This window comes from Sturnus vulgaris, chromosome 10, assembly GCF_052056855.1.
Source record: "Sturnus vulgaris isolate bStuVul1 chromosome 10, bStuVul1.hap1, whole genome shotgun sequence".
NCBI classification, from domain to species: Eukaryota; Metazoa; Chordata; class Aves; order Passeriformes; family Sturnidae; genus Sturnus; species Sturnus vulgaris.
Genome location: NC_142252.1, coordinates 15970828 through 15987656, shown reverse-complemented (window position 1 = coordinate 15987656; position 16829 = coordinate 15970828). Strand labels below are relative to the sequence as shown.

The window sequence follows — 16829 nt, the reverse complement described above, 5'->3', positions numbered from 1 at the left end:
GGGACAACAAAAAACAGGTATTAAGCAACATGCAGAACTGGAAATACAGCAGCCCCGACAAGGATACTCCTCTTTGACACCTTCGCTAATGCAGAACTATTTACTGAACATCTGTCCCCAGTGAAACACTGTGGTTTCATCACAGTGCTTACACAGACTGATGATTTCTTGTGAGGAATGCGTTCAGCACAGCAGTTTCCACAGAAAAGAAAGAAACAGGCAAAGAATACAAGTGCACTTTTAATGAACACAACTTGATCAAGACTAAATGATCTTGTACATCAAAGACAACCAAGAACCCCTTGGAGCAGAGACTGGTTACCATGTTTTATAGATCAGGCCTCCTGTAGACACAGCCTAAAGCTAAGTTGAGGTAATACCCACTACAGTTTAATCAGGTGAATCAGGTTCATACCCTACCTGAACTTTTGATTAGATGCTGACAGACTAACACCTGTTAAAACCGATGTGTGGATCCGAGATTTTTTTGTTGGCTCTAGTGGTGAATGATAATAGCAAGAGATACCTTGACAGGACTGAAGGTAGAGGCACTAGGCAGGGTAGTAGCACAGCTTTCTTGGTTCAACCCTGAGAGTGACTGAATGCAGAAAGAAAGAGAAGGCAGTAGCAGGGTTAGTGAGTAGCTGACAGGTCGTACACAAACGTGGAATGCAGCAAAGTTAAAAACGAAGAGGTGACCACGATCACATTCTCAGAAACACTCCACAAGCAACACATCAATACTTGCTGAACTATAGTTAAAGCCCTCCTACCTCCTGAACTTTCTGGGAGGTAGTGTTTCTTTTACATATAATACAGCGATATTAAAAACAGAATTAAGGCAGAATTAAGTGAGGCAAAAGCTTCTTTAGTAACATCTATGCCATCAGAAAAAAAAAAATTTTACCCTACAATAGTCCATTACAGGCCACTATTAAAAATAAACAGCTTTCTTCCTTTTTAATGTTTTGAGGACGTTAGGCATGTCTGAAAAATCAGAGGAACCCATATACAAGAGGCTCAGTAATACTTTGTATCTGCCACGAATACTAACAACTGGTCCTTGTGATTACACACACAAAAACATAAGATTCTATGGGTAGAATCTCACTCTTGGGGGAGATGTCAGTGTCAGAATTTACAGTGTTGCCACAAATAAAGTGCAGTCACATTTCAATTATGACCAATATCACAACCAGCCAGATAGACAACTTTTCCTGTTTATAGAACAGGGGCCGTGGTTGTGCCCATCTGTCACTGACAGGTGGATCTAGAAGGCAAAATTGTGCATCTCACTGAAAGCACCATCAAAACTTTAACATTTGAGGACTGAATGGCTCACTACGCTTTCCGAAACAGCATTCAAACAGCAACATGACAGTTTAGCACAGGAAAGAACATCAAATGACACCTAGAAACTCTACAGGTAGTGAAAGGCATTTCGGAGTTAGTTCTTAAAACATTTGCAACTATTCTGCCACTTCAGAACAGCACAGCCAGAAGGACTAGAAGGGAAGGTTTACATTCAGGGCAAGCCTTAAACACAAATGTTTTTAGGCCCTGTACAGATTTACAGCTGATCCACAAAACTGCCTCTTTCTCTAGAGCAGGGCAGAGCCAAAATGGTGGGGTTTTTTTCTTATTTTTTTAAGAGTTTCAAATATCACTTGACTTAGACAACACATTAGCTAGCACATGAGAACAGTAAAATAAACCAGAACCAGGTGGGATGTAACATCAATGTATCTGCCTATTCCTGTATGAAAAGAGCAGGGCAAGCTTGACACAGACTAACAAGAAGTGGTCACTGTGCAGGCACCCAGCAGTGGGCAGAGGGAAGGGGACACAGCACAGGGAGGGACAACCACAACACCAACACACCGCATGCTCTTCACCTGTTTGCGAGTGCCTGGCCTCCTTTTAATGGTATTGGTGTTATTGTCAATCTCAAACACAAAGAGAGGCTCAAAGCCATTCTGTCAGGTACAGTACAGAAAGAAAGAGAGGGAAGAAAGGAAGAAGTGAGGCAAAGAATGACTGTGAGAAAAGACAGCCACAACACTCAAGGAGTCAGGATGTTGCAGTTCAGACTTGCACCACCCTCTGCACATGCTGCACGCAGATTTTAGGTCTCTAGCTCTGAAGTCCAAAAAATTTCCCTGTGCCAGAAACAACTGCAGATACAGGGAGTGCCAAAGGAGAGCCCAACCAGAACTCTGCATGAACCAAATAAGGATATTTTAAGGGAATTAGGCTATTAAACAAATGAATGCCAACAGTCTGAGAGAACTCCGGGGTACAAGTTTGCCTAAGTCAAGCCCTGCTTACTTTACCCATGCCATTATTATTTGTAACACTCTGATGCTTACCTAAATGTAGTCTTAAAATGTTTCAGAGGTGCTAACAGCAATATGACAGCCTGAGGCCACGTTTAAGACCACAACAAGAAAACACAAGGAAGGGAGCACAAGGCAGCAATGACACAAAGGTGCTGAGAGGAAGAGGTCACAGCAGGCGCCTGATGCTTCTGAAGTACCTTGTGGGCTTCAGAACAGAGAAACTGAGCAGCAGTGAGAGGATGTTTTGGATTGTTTTTTTTTCCTCCCTTCAATAGTATTAACCTTGTAAGGGACAGTATAGGAGAAAACAAGAAGATATTTGGAGAAAAATGAGATTTAGAAGCAACGAAAGCTGAAATATTTAGCCAAGTCTGAAATCTTGATACCAGCTCTACAAGTAATCTCTACTGTAATAAATGGAACTATACCTGGGAGAGCAGCAAGATTCTGACTAACAAAAACTTTTATTTTCTCAGAGAGGCCAGTGATTATATTTCTTCAACAACACTTTAGTCTGGTTATCTGTCACAGGTCAACCCACAGAAATCCACCAATGAAGTTCTACAGCTAGACTCCACTTCAAAACACAGTATGGAGGAGGAACTACAACTAAATGGAACCATTAACATTCATAGAAGGTATGGGCAATCATTCTGGGACTTCCAATCAACTGTCCTGATGTTGTTTATAAACAGAAGGAAATGGTCAGAGTAACCTGTGTAACATGAATACATTCTAATTTTAATTAGTGATTAAAGACGACAAGATGACCAAAAGAAACATGAAAGATTTTAAAAAGGAGATTTGCAACTTAAATTTTTTGTTAAAGCAGTAACAATGCCAGAAGAGCAAAGTAGTAAAATAAAAGCTCACTTGCTTTCTAACTACATATTAGATTTAGTATTTTTAAAAGCTTTTCCTTATGTCCTCAGAAATTAGACCTAGCTAAATTTCAAACCCATAAGGACAGGGAAAATGTCAAATGAAACATAGTAGAATATAAAAAGGTAAAAGCAATGTAAACTCTTACAATTTTTTAAAGCAAACTCATGACTATTTCCTTGATGTTGAACAAGTTTTTACCATATAAAATATATTTGTGTAAAGAAAAAATGGTACAAATTCATGAGCTAGTAATGGCCTAATGTTCCAGTTACAATAATTTCCAGAAACAGCTGCCCTGGCATATGTGTTCATTAGGCCCAGTGTTGATTTCCACCACAGAAGAGAGCTGCAGATTAGAAACTCCAGCATTTCATATATTGTCACAATTTAGTGCTGCTGAAAAACGTGAGGAACCAAAAGAAAAATGAACAGAGACATTACTGCTTTCAATCCTTCCCCACCAGCCTGGTCACTCTTTTGGTGAAGTAAAAGGATGTAACTTTGTTGAAGACAAAAAAAGGAAACAAATAGCAATGGAAGCCAGTTTCAATTAGTTTCTGAAAATTCTGTATCTTAATTTACAACGAAAGTAATGTGATCACACAGTCAAATAGAAATGGGGCTCTTACAGGTGTCTTTAAAATACTTTCCAAAACGAATTCACTGACAAGAGAGAATCATCTCAACCCGAACTACTGCTGTTCTCCTGCTTTGTATGACCTAACTATGACAGAACATTTTAATATGCTCATTGATAGTGATTTCTCTAAACAGCCACATGATTATTAAATTTCTAACATTTTAAGCTTTCTTTCTCTCCCACAAAGTGCTAGTCTTATGAAAGCAAAAAACCCAAATGTCTGATTAAAGACACAGTAAGTATCTTGACCAACATGTTCAAGACAGAGACACTCTAACCAAGAGCACTGCCTAAAGAAAATTTCGGCAGATAATGGAGCACATAAATCAAGAAAATAAATTCTAGGCATGCAGTCATGCAACAGCAGGCAAATCAGGTGTATTTTTAATTTTCTAGACATTGATTATGACATTAATTAGATTTTTTTAGTTATGCTACATTGCTAAGATGCCACAAAGGAAGAAATAGCATAAAACATGAATTATGTGCATACGTTTTTATTTTTGATAAGTGTTCCAAATAGATAATTTTTAAGACATTTGCACTAATAAACAATAAAACTGTATGAGTATTCCATGATTTGTAGCATTCATAAGTAGAACAATTTTTTCTCGTGCCAATTATTTCTAACTATCATGTGCACGACACATGTAAAGTAGAAGGCTGTACTAAGCATTACAATTGCTTACATGACACTGAAGAGCACATCAATTAGGAAGCAAGCTGAATGGAGAAGAAATTAAACCAGAACAACTAGAAGTGAATTTTTCATTTTAGAAATTGCTCTTTACTATCAGTAATTTTCTTCTGCTCTCAAATAAAATATAAGCTTTAACTATTTTGTGGAAAAACATCATTGTATTATTAGCAAATGTCTGACAGCAAAAGTGTCAACATATTCATAACATCACAGTTCACAGCTAAGGTACTTTTCAAAGGAAATGGTCATGTTTTATGCTATTTAGATTAGCTCTAAAACAGTTGATCTAATCTGAGACAATCATAATGTTGTCATTTCTATGCTCTAGAATCTGCCACAGAAAAAGGCCATTACATGCAGGATCTTACCACTAACAAGGCACTATCATCAGTATGCTGAGACCTTCTGGATGGAAAGGGACACTGGCAGGTGGGAGAGATGGAGCAATGTCAGAAACACACACAATGTCAGAACACACAGTATGTGAACAGACAGACATTTTGGAACATGTACTGCTTGTTTATAGCACTGTGAGGCTCTTCAAAACAATCCATGAAGCCTCTGTAACTGCAGGAACACAAAGCCTCATGACCCAGGAACTACAGCACAGTTGTATCACTTCAGGAATCAATTATTCTGCTTTCTGTGTTGTGTCAAGCAAACATAGAACACTATGCATTCACAGTGCTTACTCTGGTAGAACAAAGGACCTTTTAAAAGAATAAATTAAGAACAGAAAAACATTAAGAAGAAAAAGGAGCAAAAACTATTTTTCAATTGCCCCACATTTTGGTAATTTTCTAACAAAAAGAGTTGGAAAATGCTGCTGAAGAACTGCCATACTTGTTATAAGATTAAAACTTTTCATCTGATTAACACTACCAAGTGAATTATCTGGTTTTGATGACAAATATTTCATTATTATAAAAGTATATTATTATTATTATAAAATTTTAAAAAACAATTTATTCCTTTTTCTGACAGCCCTCACAATTCTAAAGCTTAGTATTTCTGGGACAGAAAACTGATCAGTGAAGGACAACTATAACACTAACTTGACTGAATACTCCTGTAAGAATACAAACTGTACTGCTAACAAGGAGCAGGTTAGAATGGAATATGAAATGTATTTTCTGCAGAGAACATAGAAAACATACAAAAAACAATAAAAAAACACACTTGGACAGGCAATCTACATGAACAGAAGAAAATACAAGACTCACCCCATTAGAAAAACCCTCAAACCAAGGCTTAATAATATGTGAAAAAACTATGTTATAACCCAGTTTTGTGGTATTTTCTACAACGAAAAAAATAATTCTGATAGAGATCAAAGAATTTAAGTGCTGACATCCCTACTAATGCTCTTACTGGACTCTTACCTCACTATCCATTGGACTTTGTTTCTGAGGACTTAAGGAGGCTTTTTGCTACACAGAAAAAGAAAAAATGAAACTTAAAATAACGTCACAGAGAAACAAAAGCTCACAACAAAGCAGCATAACTTAGAAATGTTTTAAAACAGAGGTCTTAGTTTTTTAAATAGAACATGCACTGGAAAATCACAAATTTCACTGAGCTGAAACCTCCCTGTTAGTAAAAAATCATTCCACATTCAAACAAAAATTTCAAACTATGCATATGAAAGATGCATAATAAACCCAAAATACAACCCAAGGGAGGAATTTAACTGCTGAGAATAAAGTGGTCATGAATGACAAAGGCAACAGAAGAAAAACAGCCAAAAACCAAACCAAAAGCCCCAACAGACTCATCAGTGAACAACATGCATCCTATAAGCTTAACTTAAACTAAAAGACTGAGATGAATATTTAATAAGCAGCTTTACTACAAAATAGTGCCAGAGGCCTGACAATAGTTGGTGCTAATGAAAAGCCTAGTTTCAGGCAGCTAAGACCCTTTACCTAAACCAACTTTATACATTAAATATAAGCAATAAACCATTCTTTGCCTCTCTGCCGACCACCCTAAGCCCAAAATATTAACTGTAACATTTCTTAAGTTTGTGATGGTGAGATTCAGGCAAGTCACCAGAGCAGCAAACAGTAAAACAAATTTAAATTAACTACCATATAAATAAACTGGCATGTTAAGCAGAAGACTTCTGCTTAAGTGCAGAGAGAGACAGGGAAGACACAGTGTTCAGAGTGCCTGATGTACCATAGGTCTGCACCCATGTTTTACCCAGGAGTAACTTATTTTATTATCACAAAATAGATCAGGCAACATTATATTTTTGTGTGTCTGATTATTTCCTCCCTGCCAAATTTGTCTTCAGAATTATACTACCTCTATGCCTTCTCACATACAGGCCTCTTATTTCTTAAACCAATCTCTTCACATCTATGCAAATGAAAATTGAAAACATGAGGTGAAATATGCAAAAATCAGAATTCTTTACAAAAATTATATTTTGGGTAAATCTTCCATCTTCCTCCCCAGTTCTAGCTTCGCCTGTGTTAAGCTACAGCACCAACATTTAATGGATTTAGATGCAATTTGTCCAAATTCTTTATAAAATGCCAGGAGCATAACACAAGCAGTAATTACCACGGCAATTAGTTATAATTAAGGGATTTAGAAAAGATAAAGTATGAAGCAGGTACTAAAAGGAGGCACCTTAACGAAGTCAAGGACAGCTTCTCTCTGCATCTGCTTAGTCCTCATCCTCTCCTCCTCGTACTGCAGGGCTGCCAGCTGTGCCTCCCGGCGCGTGCGCTCGATGTGCCGGCGCTGCAGCTCCGAATCCGTGCTGGGCACCTGCAATCAAACACGGCATCAGGCTGGGAAGCCAGAGCTGCAGATGGGTTATGGAGAAACAGCCCACGCCATATGGAAAACACCATGTCAAACTCATTCAAAACAATTCAAATTCTATGTGTTACCTGGGTGTGGTGACTTGATAGCGAGAGAAAATAAGGTGAATCAGGCAGGGGTCTGACAAATGCAAAAACAGAAAGTAAGTAGACTTTTAATCTTGAATCTAAAAATTTTGCATACATGAATTGTCAGTGACATGCAAGTATCTGATCAAATAAGAAGAGTAACTGTCTACTAACACCTGTGATGATGATTTAACTCACTGTGAATGGCAGATTTTGTGAAGTAATTTCTATTTCTTCTCCTGAATTGTGTACACAAGACGTACCAGTGGGATTGTACATTTGGCCTACTACACTGAGATACTCAGCACTTCATACTCATTCTCTAAGAGTAACCAAATCAGGAATTTTTCACATGATCCTCATTTAGAGGAACAACTGGATAGTATGGTTATTTGAGGGAGGGGAAAATAATAAAATGAATCAGCAGAAACACTCAAATTTTTTTTTCCCTACCTCTCTGTCCTGTCCACATAACTCCTTAGTACTTGGTGATGCTCTCTGTCCTGCATCAAATTTAGAGTTTCAGGTCTTCGTAATTCATCTGTATCCCTGCAGGTAAGACACCAGGTGGGAGGGGATTTGGCCACTGATGCATATAGACTACTGTCAGATTAATTCTACTCCAGATCACAACTGCTTTTGTGAGAGAAATGCCCAAACAACTAACTTCAGATAATCACAAAAGTAAAATTTGGACTAAAGAGATCACATTGTGATACCGAGTCAGATAACAACTACTGCAGTTTGTATTTAAACATAACTTTCTGAATTAACAATGATTTCAAAATACATGAAGATGGAGTCTCTCTTTTAAGACAGTATTTGGGTTACTGCAGGCCTTATTCTGCTGTGGAAAGAGCAGAATTATTTTTAAACATCAGGATCCTTTGGTATTTTCAGCACACCTCACCAATCAGGTGACTGCCAGTGACACAAGCCCTCGAAGTCACAAGGTAAATAAGAACCCATCTGGCTCTTATCCATCATATCAACAGTAACAGAGAAATTTTGCAGTCACTTCTTTGCTAGAAGGCAGCTGTTAGCACTGAAACAATTCCCAAGGTCCACAGCCTACAGCACGTACCCTGACATGCTGCTGCCTAGAAACAAAGTTGATGCAAATCAAGGAGCTGACTCTTGACAGCCTAAACTCTGTGACCTTCACTCCTGGGGCAGCCATGGAACACACACACACTTAACCATGCACTTCCAAAACGTGTCAGTCCAGCTGGCTGTGTGCACTCTTAGGGCCTTTTCCTCATGGAGATGAGATGTGGAAGACCCATATGTTACAAGTCTCTTCTGTTACTTAAATTAGCACTGAAGCACATGACAAACCCATTACTTGGAGCTGTTTTGAACAGACAGGAGTGGTTTCAGCTCAGTGCCAAGGAGTGTGTTCAGAGCAGAGTACACACAGCTTTGTTGCATCAGGAATGCACCACAGTCTGTCCAGAGGCATAAACTGTATTTATTTAATTGAATCAACTAATATAAGTACTCTTGAGATGAAGTCTGCGTTACATCCAGCTTTGAGTTTTAATGGCTCCAGCATGCTAAAGAAAAAAAAAAAAAAAAGAGGCTGCCTGCCAAGGCATTTGCACAGAATTACTGTGGAAGCACTTTACAGCTTGTGGTTGCCACAAAATAAAATATTTGACTAATACAAGCTTAAAATACAAAAAATTACTCATTGTCATATGGCTATTTTTACACAATTTTGAAGGCAATAACAACATGATCTGGTTTTAGTGCCTTAATAATTTCACTCTGCTGCAGCATAGTAAACTACAATTCATTCAGATTGCTGATTAACTACTCCTGCATGGAGATTTGCTGCTATCCTTAAGTTAAATTTTGAAATAAATGGATACCTTACTTACAACTTCCTTTATCATTAACATCTGTCTATGTAAACAGCAGCTCTCCCCAGCTAACCAGCCTTCTCCTATTTCCTTCAGATTTATCATGGAAACCAGTGTTTGCAGAGTCTAATTATTTCCATGTTGACCACAAATGTTCAAATGAAAAATAAGTAAATAAACAAGCAAAAAATCAAGTTTTCAAACCAAGAGCACTCACTTTTTTGGAGAACATGGCAGAACTGCTATATCACTTTATACCTGACTTGTGGACAGGATAAGGAATGCTGACATATGCTGAAATAGTTATCTTCCCTTGTATCAGTACAGCTTCTGAATCTGTGCATTTTCAGCACATTTCAACATGTCTAATAAAATGTTGCCAAAACTCTGGAAAAATTTATACACTAATCTTGGTCTCATTTGCTCTTTCAATACCATTTTAGAATCCATTCGTTTCTACTGACAGCATAAGTAATGACATACTTAGGACTAGCAGTTGTCTTTTCCACCACTCCCCTGCCCCCCTAAACATTCCAAGTACATCTGGGCTGGTTTTCTGTGGAGTCCTTACAAATTCACTTTCACTCCACAGAATACTGAAATGCTACAATGGTATAATAAAGGTTCTATCAATTTTCATTTGCAAGAATTTGCTTGTTTTTTATCTTTTATTTGCTTATCTTCTTTTAACTAGACATCCAAAATTCTTTTCAGAAACCTAACCATCCCTCATTGATACTCTGTCCAATTCTGACATTTTACAGATAAGTATTCTCTCTAATAAGCCAAGTAATCATTAAAGAGCAAGGGCGTACTTCATCAAAATAAGCAACTTGTTTTCAGAATTGATCCCCATTCGATCTCTTCTGCTGATGTAAGCTCATGATTACAGCCCAGAAAGGTACTTTTAAAAATAAATGAATCTTTCACAATACCAAAACCAGTAAGAGTCAACCAAGAATGTGTGGTCATGGCACATCAGATACTCCACAGTATCTCTAGCCTTCCTGCAAGCACATTTATCCCTTTTGTCCTCTATGTAATACAGCTTAAATCAATTATTTAATCAAAACACAAATTAAATCACAAAAAGCAGATATTAAATCAGTTCAAAAACAGGCACTTTAATTATGCAGATTTCTTTAACCAACTAATTTTAAGTGGACCATTGGCATAGAACAGTTATGCCTTTTGCTCACTGCCATTAGTAGGATTCCAATTCCTAATTTGGAGCAATAAGTTATCAAAAAAATGCCATACACACTTCTGGCGAAGCAACAGAAACCAATGCCATTTTCTAAACATGTTCAGTAAATACATGCTCTGCAATCATCATGAAATTATTGTTGAATTATTGTTACCACAGTAATTCTTACCTGTTTTGATGTAAATGTCGTCTTGTATCCTCTGTTCTCTGGTATTCTCTGATGGATACAGGCTTTACTGGTGAGCTCTAAGCAAAACAACCACAAAAGACTAAGTTAGTAATTTATTCAGAAAACCGTACATTAATGCCAAACAATCTCTTTGTAGGGCTACATCTGTAACTACTGGTATTTAAAACACCTGACAAAGAAGCACAAAACACAAGTCAGGGATATTCATTTCCAACCAAGCAAGCTCACTCTTATTTTTTTCTCCAATTTAAATAAATATTAGTTTCAAGATTAAATATGCCTGCTGGTAACTTCAGAAGTTTCAAATCTCCAGTATTAAGAATCATGCAGAGAAGTTCATGTAGGTATAAAATTTGTATTTAAATGTAAATACATTCTTCTTCTACATACTCTGTTCAACTCTACAAGTGTACAGCAGTGAACACTGGATTCTCAGAAATACAGAATAAAGGAGTTGATGGTCTTTGATGGCATTCTAAAGACAGGTCCCAGAAGGACTAAGAAAGCAAAACATGGGATTTATAAGAACATTTTAGGTTTAATTTGAGCAATTAAATAATTTATCCTATAAAGAGATATACTGACTTTGGTGTTATTTTAAAACTTCTACTGATACCCATTAATTTAAAGATTAACTTGCCAATTTTCACTTACACCTTGCATGCATGCTGCTATATTGCAGTCAGCCTTCCTAAGTAGTAGAGAATTTTGGGCTGTCTTTTTAGAGAAACTACTCCTTCAGCTAAAAGCAGCTTATTTTATATGACTAGACAGACCTCAAGGAATAACTGTTGTGATGCTGACCAATGCCTTTTCCCTATCTACAGCAAGGAGACCTCGGGTTGCATTGCCTACAGTTGACTTATTCTGAGTTTTGCTCTTGCGTCTGTGCTTCAGCTTCTGTGATCTGATATTGAATTTACAAGCTTTGCAATATGAATGCATCTCTCATATCTGTGTGACTGATTTTAAACACAGACAAGATAGGGACCAAGCTCCTACATAAAAAATAAAGATCCACTTTTTTTTTTTTTTTCCTTTCTTCAAATAGCAAGTATATCTTTCTGTTCAAAACACACAGAACTTTGAAAGGACACATCTGAATCACAGCACCACAGTTACTGTTTAAGCAGAGCAGCCACAAAGATTTTTTCAGACAAGTTATTCATGTAGTCTGTACAGTGAGCCACTGAACTGTGTAACTGTGTACAGAGGTATTAAGACTGACAGAACACAGAAGGAAACATAATGTGGCTAAAAATCTAATTCTACAGCTTCAGTTTCTGAGGACTATCTCCAGAAGTGTAACATGCACGTGACTTAGCAGGGAAGAGTTTTCACAAGGGCTTTGCTGGGGTGTGTGAGCGGAATGAGCTGAAGCAGAAGCCGCAGCACCTCGTTGGAGATCCGCCGCTGGTCGATGTACGCCATGAACTGGGAGCTCAGGCTGTCTGAGTCCAGGCACTTGGGCTGCCTCACCTCCTCCTCCTCCTCCTCTGTGGCACAGCTGTCGATGTAGTCGATCTGATCGAGATCATGTTCCACTTGACAAACATACACAGAGAAAACACCCACAATTACACAACCCACAACAGAGGGAAAAACCCAACAATGCAGCAAGGTGAGGAAATAAGGCTCTGCTTTTTCTGCCATCTGGGAAAGCTCAGCCTGAAAGCTCTTGGATTTTGCCAGGCCCACTAACATTACATAAATAACTTTTGAAATAATGATAAAATGCCTTTTAAAAAGCAATGAGAAACATGTATCAAGCAGGTAGTTTTATACTGCTGGCTGCAGACACTTTTTCAGTGACTGAAAAAATAAATACAGTGATTTCCTTTTCAAAACCAAAAGCTATACATCAAAATCTTTCAGCTAATATCAAGGCTGTATAATGACCTGTGTACATTTTGGAATAATTTATCTTGGTTCTCTGTCAGAAAAACCAGAGTGGATATGACAGATCCTTCTACCAGTATTAATACTACAACAAGATAGAGAGCAGCATGTCTAAGTTTTCTAGATGCAAATACAATAATAGAAGTGCATGTGGAAATAATGAACAACGCTACAGAAAACAACAAAACCCCTCTAAAACAATATAAGGCACCTGCAATTTTACTTTAAAAGAAGAATGAAAAATAAATTAGGAATCACTGAAATGAGAGCAAATAACAGCACAGTTTGGCTGGTATTGATTTTCTTTTGTGTGGGAGATAATATATAGGGCAATTTTTTCACTTGTCACTGCTTTTCCACATTCTGCCTAGGGATTCTGAGAGTCATGACATTAAGCAAATGCCGCTGGTGAAAAATACTGCACTGGGGATGCAAGGGAAAGCATCAATTCCCTTTCAGAGCACTAGAGCTTTCTTTTTCTTAAAACTCTCCCCAAACTTGCTCCAGACTCTTGCAGACATTCTTCTTTACTCCCCCGCCCCTTTCCTGCTTGGCTAAAACAGACTTCTCTTTGCTCACCACACAATCTAGCAACTGTTACTGCCAAAGCCACCCCCTCTGCTCCAACCATCCAGAACTACATTCTTATATACTGTGGCTTCATTAAATCTCCATCTCAGTTTCAAATCTTAAAAAAATGCCAAAGAACCCAAACTCCCCTTCTTTCCAGGCTTGCTTATTAAATAATGATGATGATGATAATAAAAATAATAATACAGAAAAAGGTGAAAGATATTAGTATCTCTGTGAGGAACACAAAACTGCAAAGCAACTGGATCTCTGACAGCCACATGCCATGGTTCGTGCCCCCTCTCAGATACACCTACTCATGAACTGATCATGCTCCAGCTTAAAAGTCTGTGAGGCATTTTGAAATCCCTGCTGTACAAAAGCCAAAGCACAAAATAAAGTTAGTCTTGGAGGCAGAACTGGCAGCACTACCTGTTATTAAGGCTGCCCAGAGCTCCCCATGACACCATGTCTTCAATTTTTCTAACTGCCAGAATTTAACTGTTTGAACTGAATTTTTTCCCCGTTAAGTTGTGAAAGTGAGTGTCAATGAAAAAGTTTCAGATACTTCTAGAAGGTGACAGAGAAAAATTGTGGCACAGAAGACTCAGACCAAGAAAAAAAGATGGCAGAAGATGGGGAGGAAGAGGAAAGAGGGAAGAAAAAGTGGGAACTGGGCATAGGAGATTAGATGTAGCTGGGAAGAGTGACACTTAGAAAAAATGAACTGTAGCCATCAAGGAAAATGAGAAACAGGGAGCAGCTGAGAAAGAAGAATCAATCAAAGTATATGCAGATGAGATCTAATAAGAAGTAGTGCAGAACAATGGAGAAGAAGGAATGATTGAAAAAATTAACTTGAAAGACTGTTAAAATTAAGGCATATAAACAAAAGGAGACACTGGTAGCAGCAGATTTCTGGAAGTTAAAATGAAGCAGGAGTGTGGAGATCAAGAAACATAGAAAGCATGATCAGCTCTTGATCAACTATGAAGGTGATCCTGTAAGACTGCAGGACACCAACTGAGAAAGTGCAACAAAGCACTGCCACTCACAAACACCAGCCCCTCCTGGATGATATTAAAGTTTGCATTAAAATCCAAAACTGGAATGAGACACGTGTACTAGTTGGAAATATAACATTCCCTGACAAAACTGCTCATCCTGTTCTGACAGCAGTCAGCACAGGGCAATGACACTTCACTACTGCAGTAAATTTTCCCCAGAAGCTCAAATTGCAAAATTCCATGCACTGAAATTCAATATTCCAAAATACCATTTGAAGCAGTTGGAGACTTTAACCTAGGACATAGATAACAGTTTTCAAGAAAATACCAATTCTGCTGCTATTTGATTTTGCCTTTATCATCCTTAAAACAACAGTATTTTTACAGTTTCCACAACATAGTTTTTGTGTAATTTCACCTAGACCTTTCTGGTTTTTTTCCTCTTTAAACAAGCTACTATCTGTAGGAAACATTGTGGAACTTTAATAATGATGACAATAAATACTGTTAGCCAAAGGTCACTACTTACCTCCACCATTAGTTACAACCGCACTTCCTCTGTTTTCTTGGTATTGACTTTCTCTTCTCAGTCTCTGCTCTTTAGTGATCTCTGCCACACGTAATGGGAGATCTGAGAACTCATCTGTTGGCTTTGGAAAACAAACAGTGAAGTCTGGAAAAATCTTTCTTCAGAAACATATTTTTGTAATCTACTACTTCTTGATTTGTCCTTAATTTGTACTGTAATTGCTCTGTTTTACAACCACAAATCACTAATTTAAAGCAAAAGACAGCTATAACGCATTGTTTTTAAAAAAACATATAGTTGAGCTTTCTTTAGAAACCAGCTGCCTACAGTTCTGATTGCAGTATCTGCACATGACTGAAAACATCCCAGGATGGAAAATCCTAGCACCTTCTCCAAAATCAAGCTAGGAGTGCAAGTATGGTGTATAGCTCACTGCAACACTTTAGGTCTTGGCTATTTTCTAGTTGCCCCAAGAGGAAAAGGGAACTTCTTCCTGGCATTAATAACTGACAATCTTTTTGCTGAGAGATCCTATTTTCCTCCTTCTAAATAGCAAACAGATTTTACCATTTTAAACAAAGGAAGAAAACAAATTTTCCAGCTGTTTGCCAAAGCTGAATTTTAATGTCCAGATTTATTTTATTGAAACAACTTTTCATTAATAATTACAGTTGACTTGGCATTGCAATATAATTACAAAGTTTTTAAAATGAGGAACCCTATTCTCATTTTTTTATGCTCCACTAAATTAACCTGTCATGCACTGTTATATACATTTCTGTTAATACTTCCAATTTGGGGTCTGTCCCATATAAAATTAACCTTGTTTTTTCTCCAATTAAAAAAGCAATATTGGCTCAAGACAACCTGCACACCAGCACATGCATGTTACCTATGGAATATTCTTCCAGATGCATACATTTCCTGTAAAATATTGCACTCAACAAAAATAAAGCTGCAACACTTACTTCATTCCCTGACCATCTTTTGTCTCCACTGTCCACACTATTGAAGCCAGAATCAAGTGCTCCATAGGGACGACTGGAATAAAGCTCCTCGTGGCTGTCAAACACACGGTTTTAGTTACTGTGATATAAACACCACCAAAAGCTTCTCAGCTACTACAGAACAAAAGCAGAATAAGCCACCAAGCCCACTTGCAGTGTGTTCACAAGCTCAGCATGTCTGAAAACCTCACACTGCACTTGCTGTAATAGGGCAGGAGGCCCGTGCTGACAGCTCACCATCCTTGTCAGTCAGCTGTCACCTGCCACTGCCTGGCCTTCACAGCTAAGTGGATTCAAAGGACAGATCCACTCCTCAAACGCTTCCTGAAGAGCAGTTATGACAAAGCAAACTGCAAAGTGGTCTCGTATTTCTCTGTTTAGCAAGTCAAACTTTCATTTTCTACTTCTCATGTTTTGATTGAAAAGCTCTGTCAAACAAACTTTTACATAAATAAGCATAAATATGTATAAAATCACTAAAAATACAGAATATACTACTACTCAAAAGTATGCAGCATGTACTGTATGTATGTATTGTATGCAGCATGCATAAATGGCTTCTGTTAATTACATAAGAAACTGCAGTAAGCTGAACAGTATTTCAGATACATCATAATATAGTAACTGTAGAAGTACAGTTTTCATTTACAGAGCTTTGTCAAAGACATGTCTAGACAAAGGCATTAGACATGTGCCCAGGGTTACAATACATATAACCAAACAGCTACACAGTTCTTTAAATTTCTGGGCTTAGAAACTATGTAATTCAGCAGTATAGCTATTACAGATGTCAACTCTGGCAACTGATGCAGATAGCTACAGTAAAAGAGACAATGGGACTTGTCTGATCCACTGCAGATGGCATTTCACAATGGCTCAACTGTCCTACTGGCACTCGATGCCCCAGGGAGAACTGCAGCAGTAATTACTACATAATGCACAAGGAAGAATGAATTTCAGGAAGCTAATTGCTTCACCCCATCATAACTAAATTGCAGGTCATTTTCTCACTGGCATTGCTCTCAAGTTGCTGCTCCCTCTGAAATTCCACTTTCAGGAAATATTTAATTTCAAATTTATTGTTA

At 37.8% G+C, this 16829-nt stretch overlaps 1 protein-coding gene across 27 annotated transcripts in view; it reads right to left on the bottom strand.

Moving 5' to 3' along the window:
• Nucleotides 1-16829, bottom strand: part of LRCH3 (leucine rich repeats and calponin homology domain containing 3) — a 61849-nt gene that overhangs the window by 14263 nt on the left and 30757 nt on the right. For 5 of the 27 annotated variants that reach the window (XM_088170411.1, XM_088170414.1, XM_088170412.1 and 2 more), the window contains exons 7-17: nt 15706-15799; nt 14738-14858; nt 12128-12276; nt 10712-10788; nt 7924-8019; nt 7471-7522; nt 7205-7345; nt 5947-5994; nt 4933-4986; nt 1896-1976; nt 527-598 (exon numbers count right to left, since the gene is read on the bottom strand). In XM_088170411.1, the coding sequence (XP_088026537.1) occupies nt 527-598; nt 1896-1976; nt 4933-4986; nt 5947-5994; nt 7205-7345; nt 7471-7522; nt 7924-8019; nt 10712-10788; nt 12128-12276; nt 14738-14858; nt 15706-15799 (985 nt within the window). The remainder of the gene's footprint in view (nt 1-526; nt 599-1895; nt 1977-4932; nt 4987-5946; nt 5995-7204; nt 7346-7470; nt 7523-7923; nt 8020-10711; nt 10789-12127; nt 12277-14737; nt 14859-15705; nt 15800-16829) is intronic. The other 22 variants (XM_088170416.1, XM_088170433.1, XM_088170425.1 and 19 more) reach the window with 11 other exon arrangements.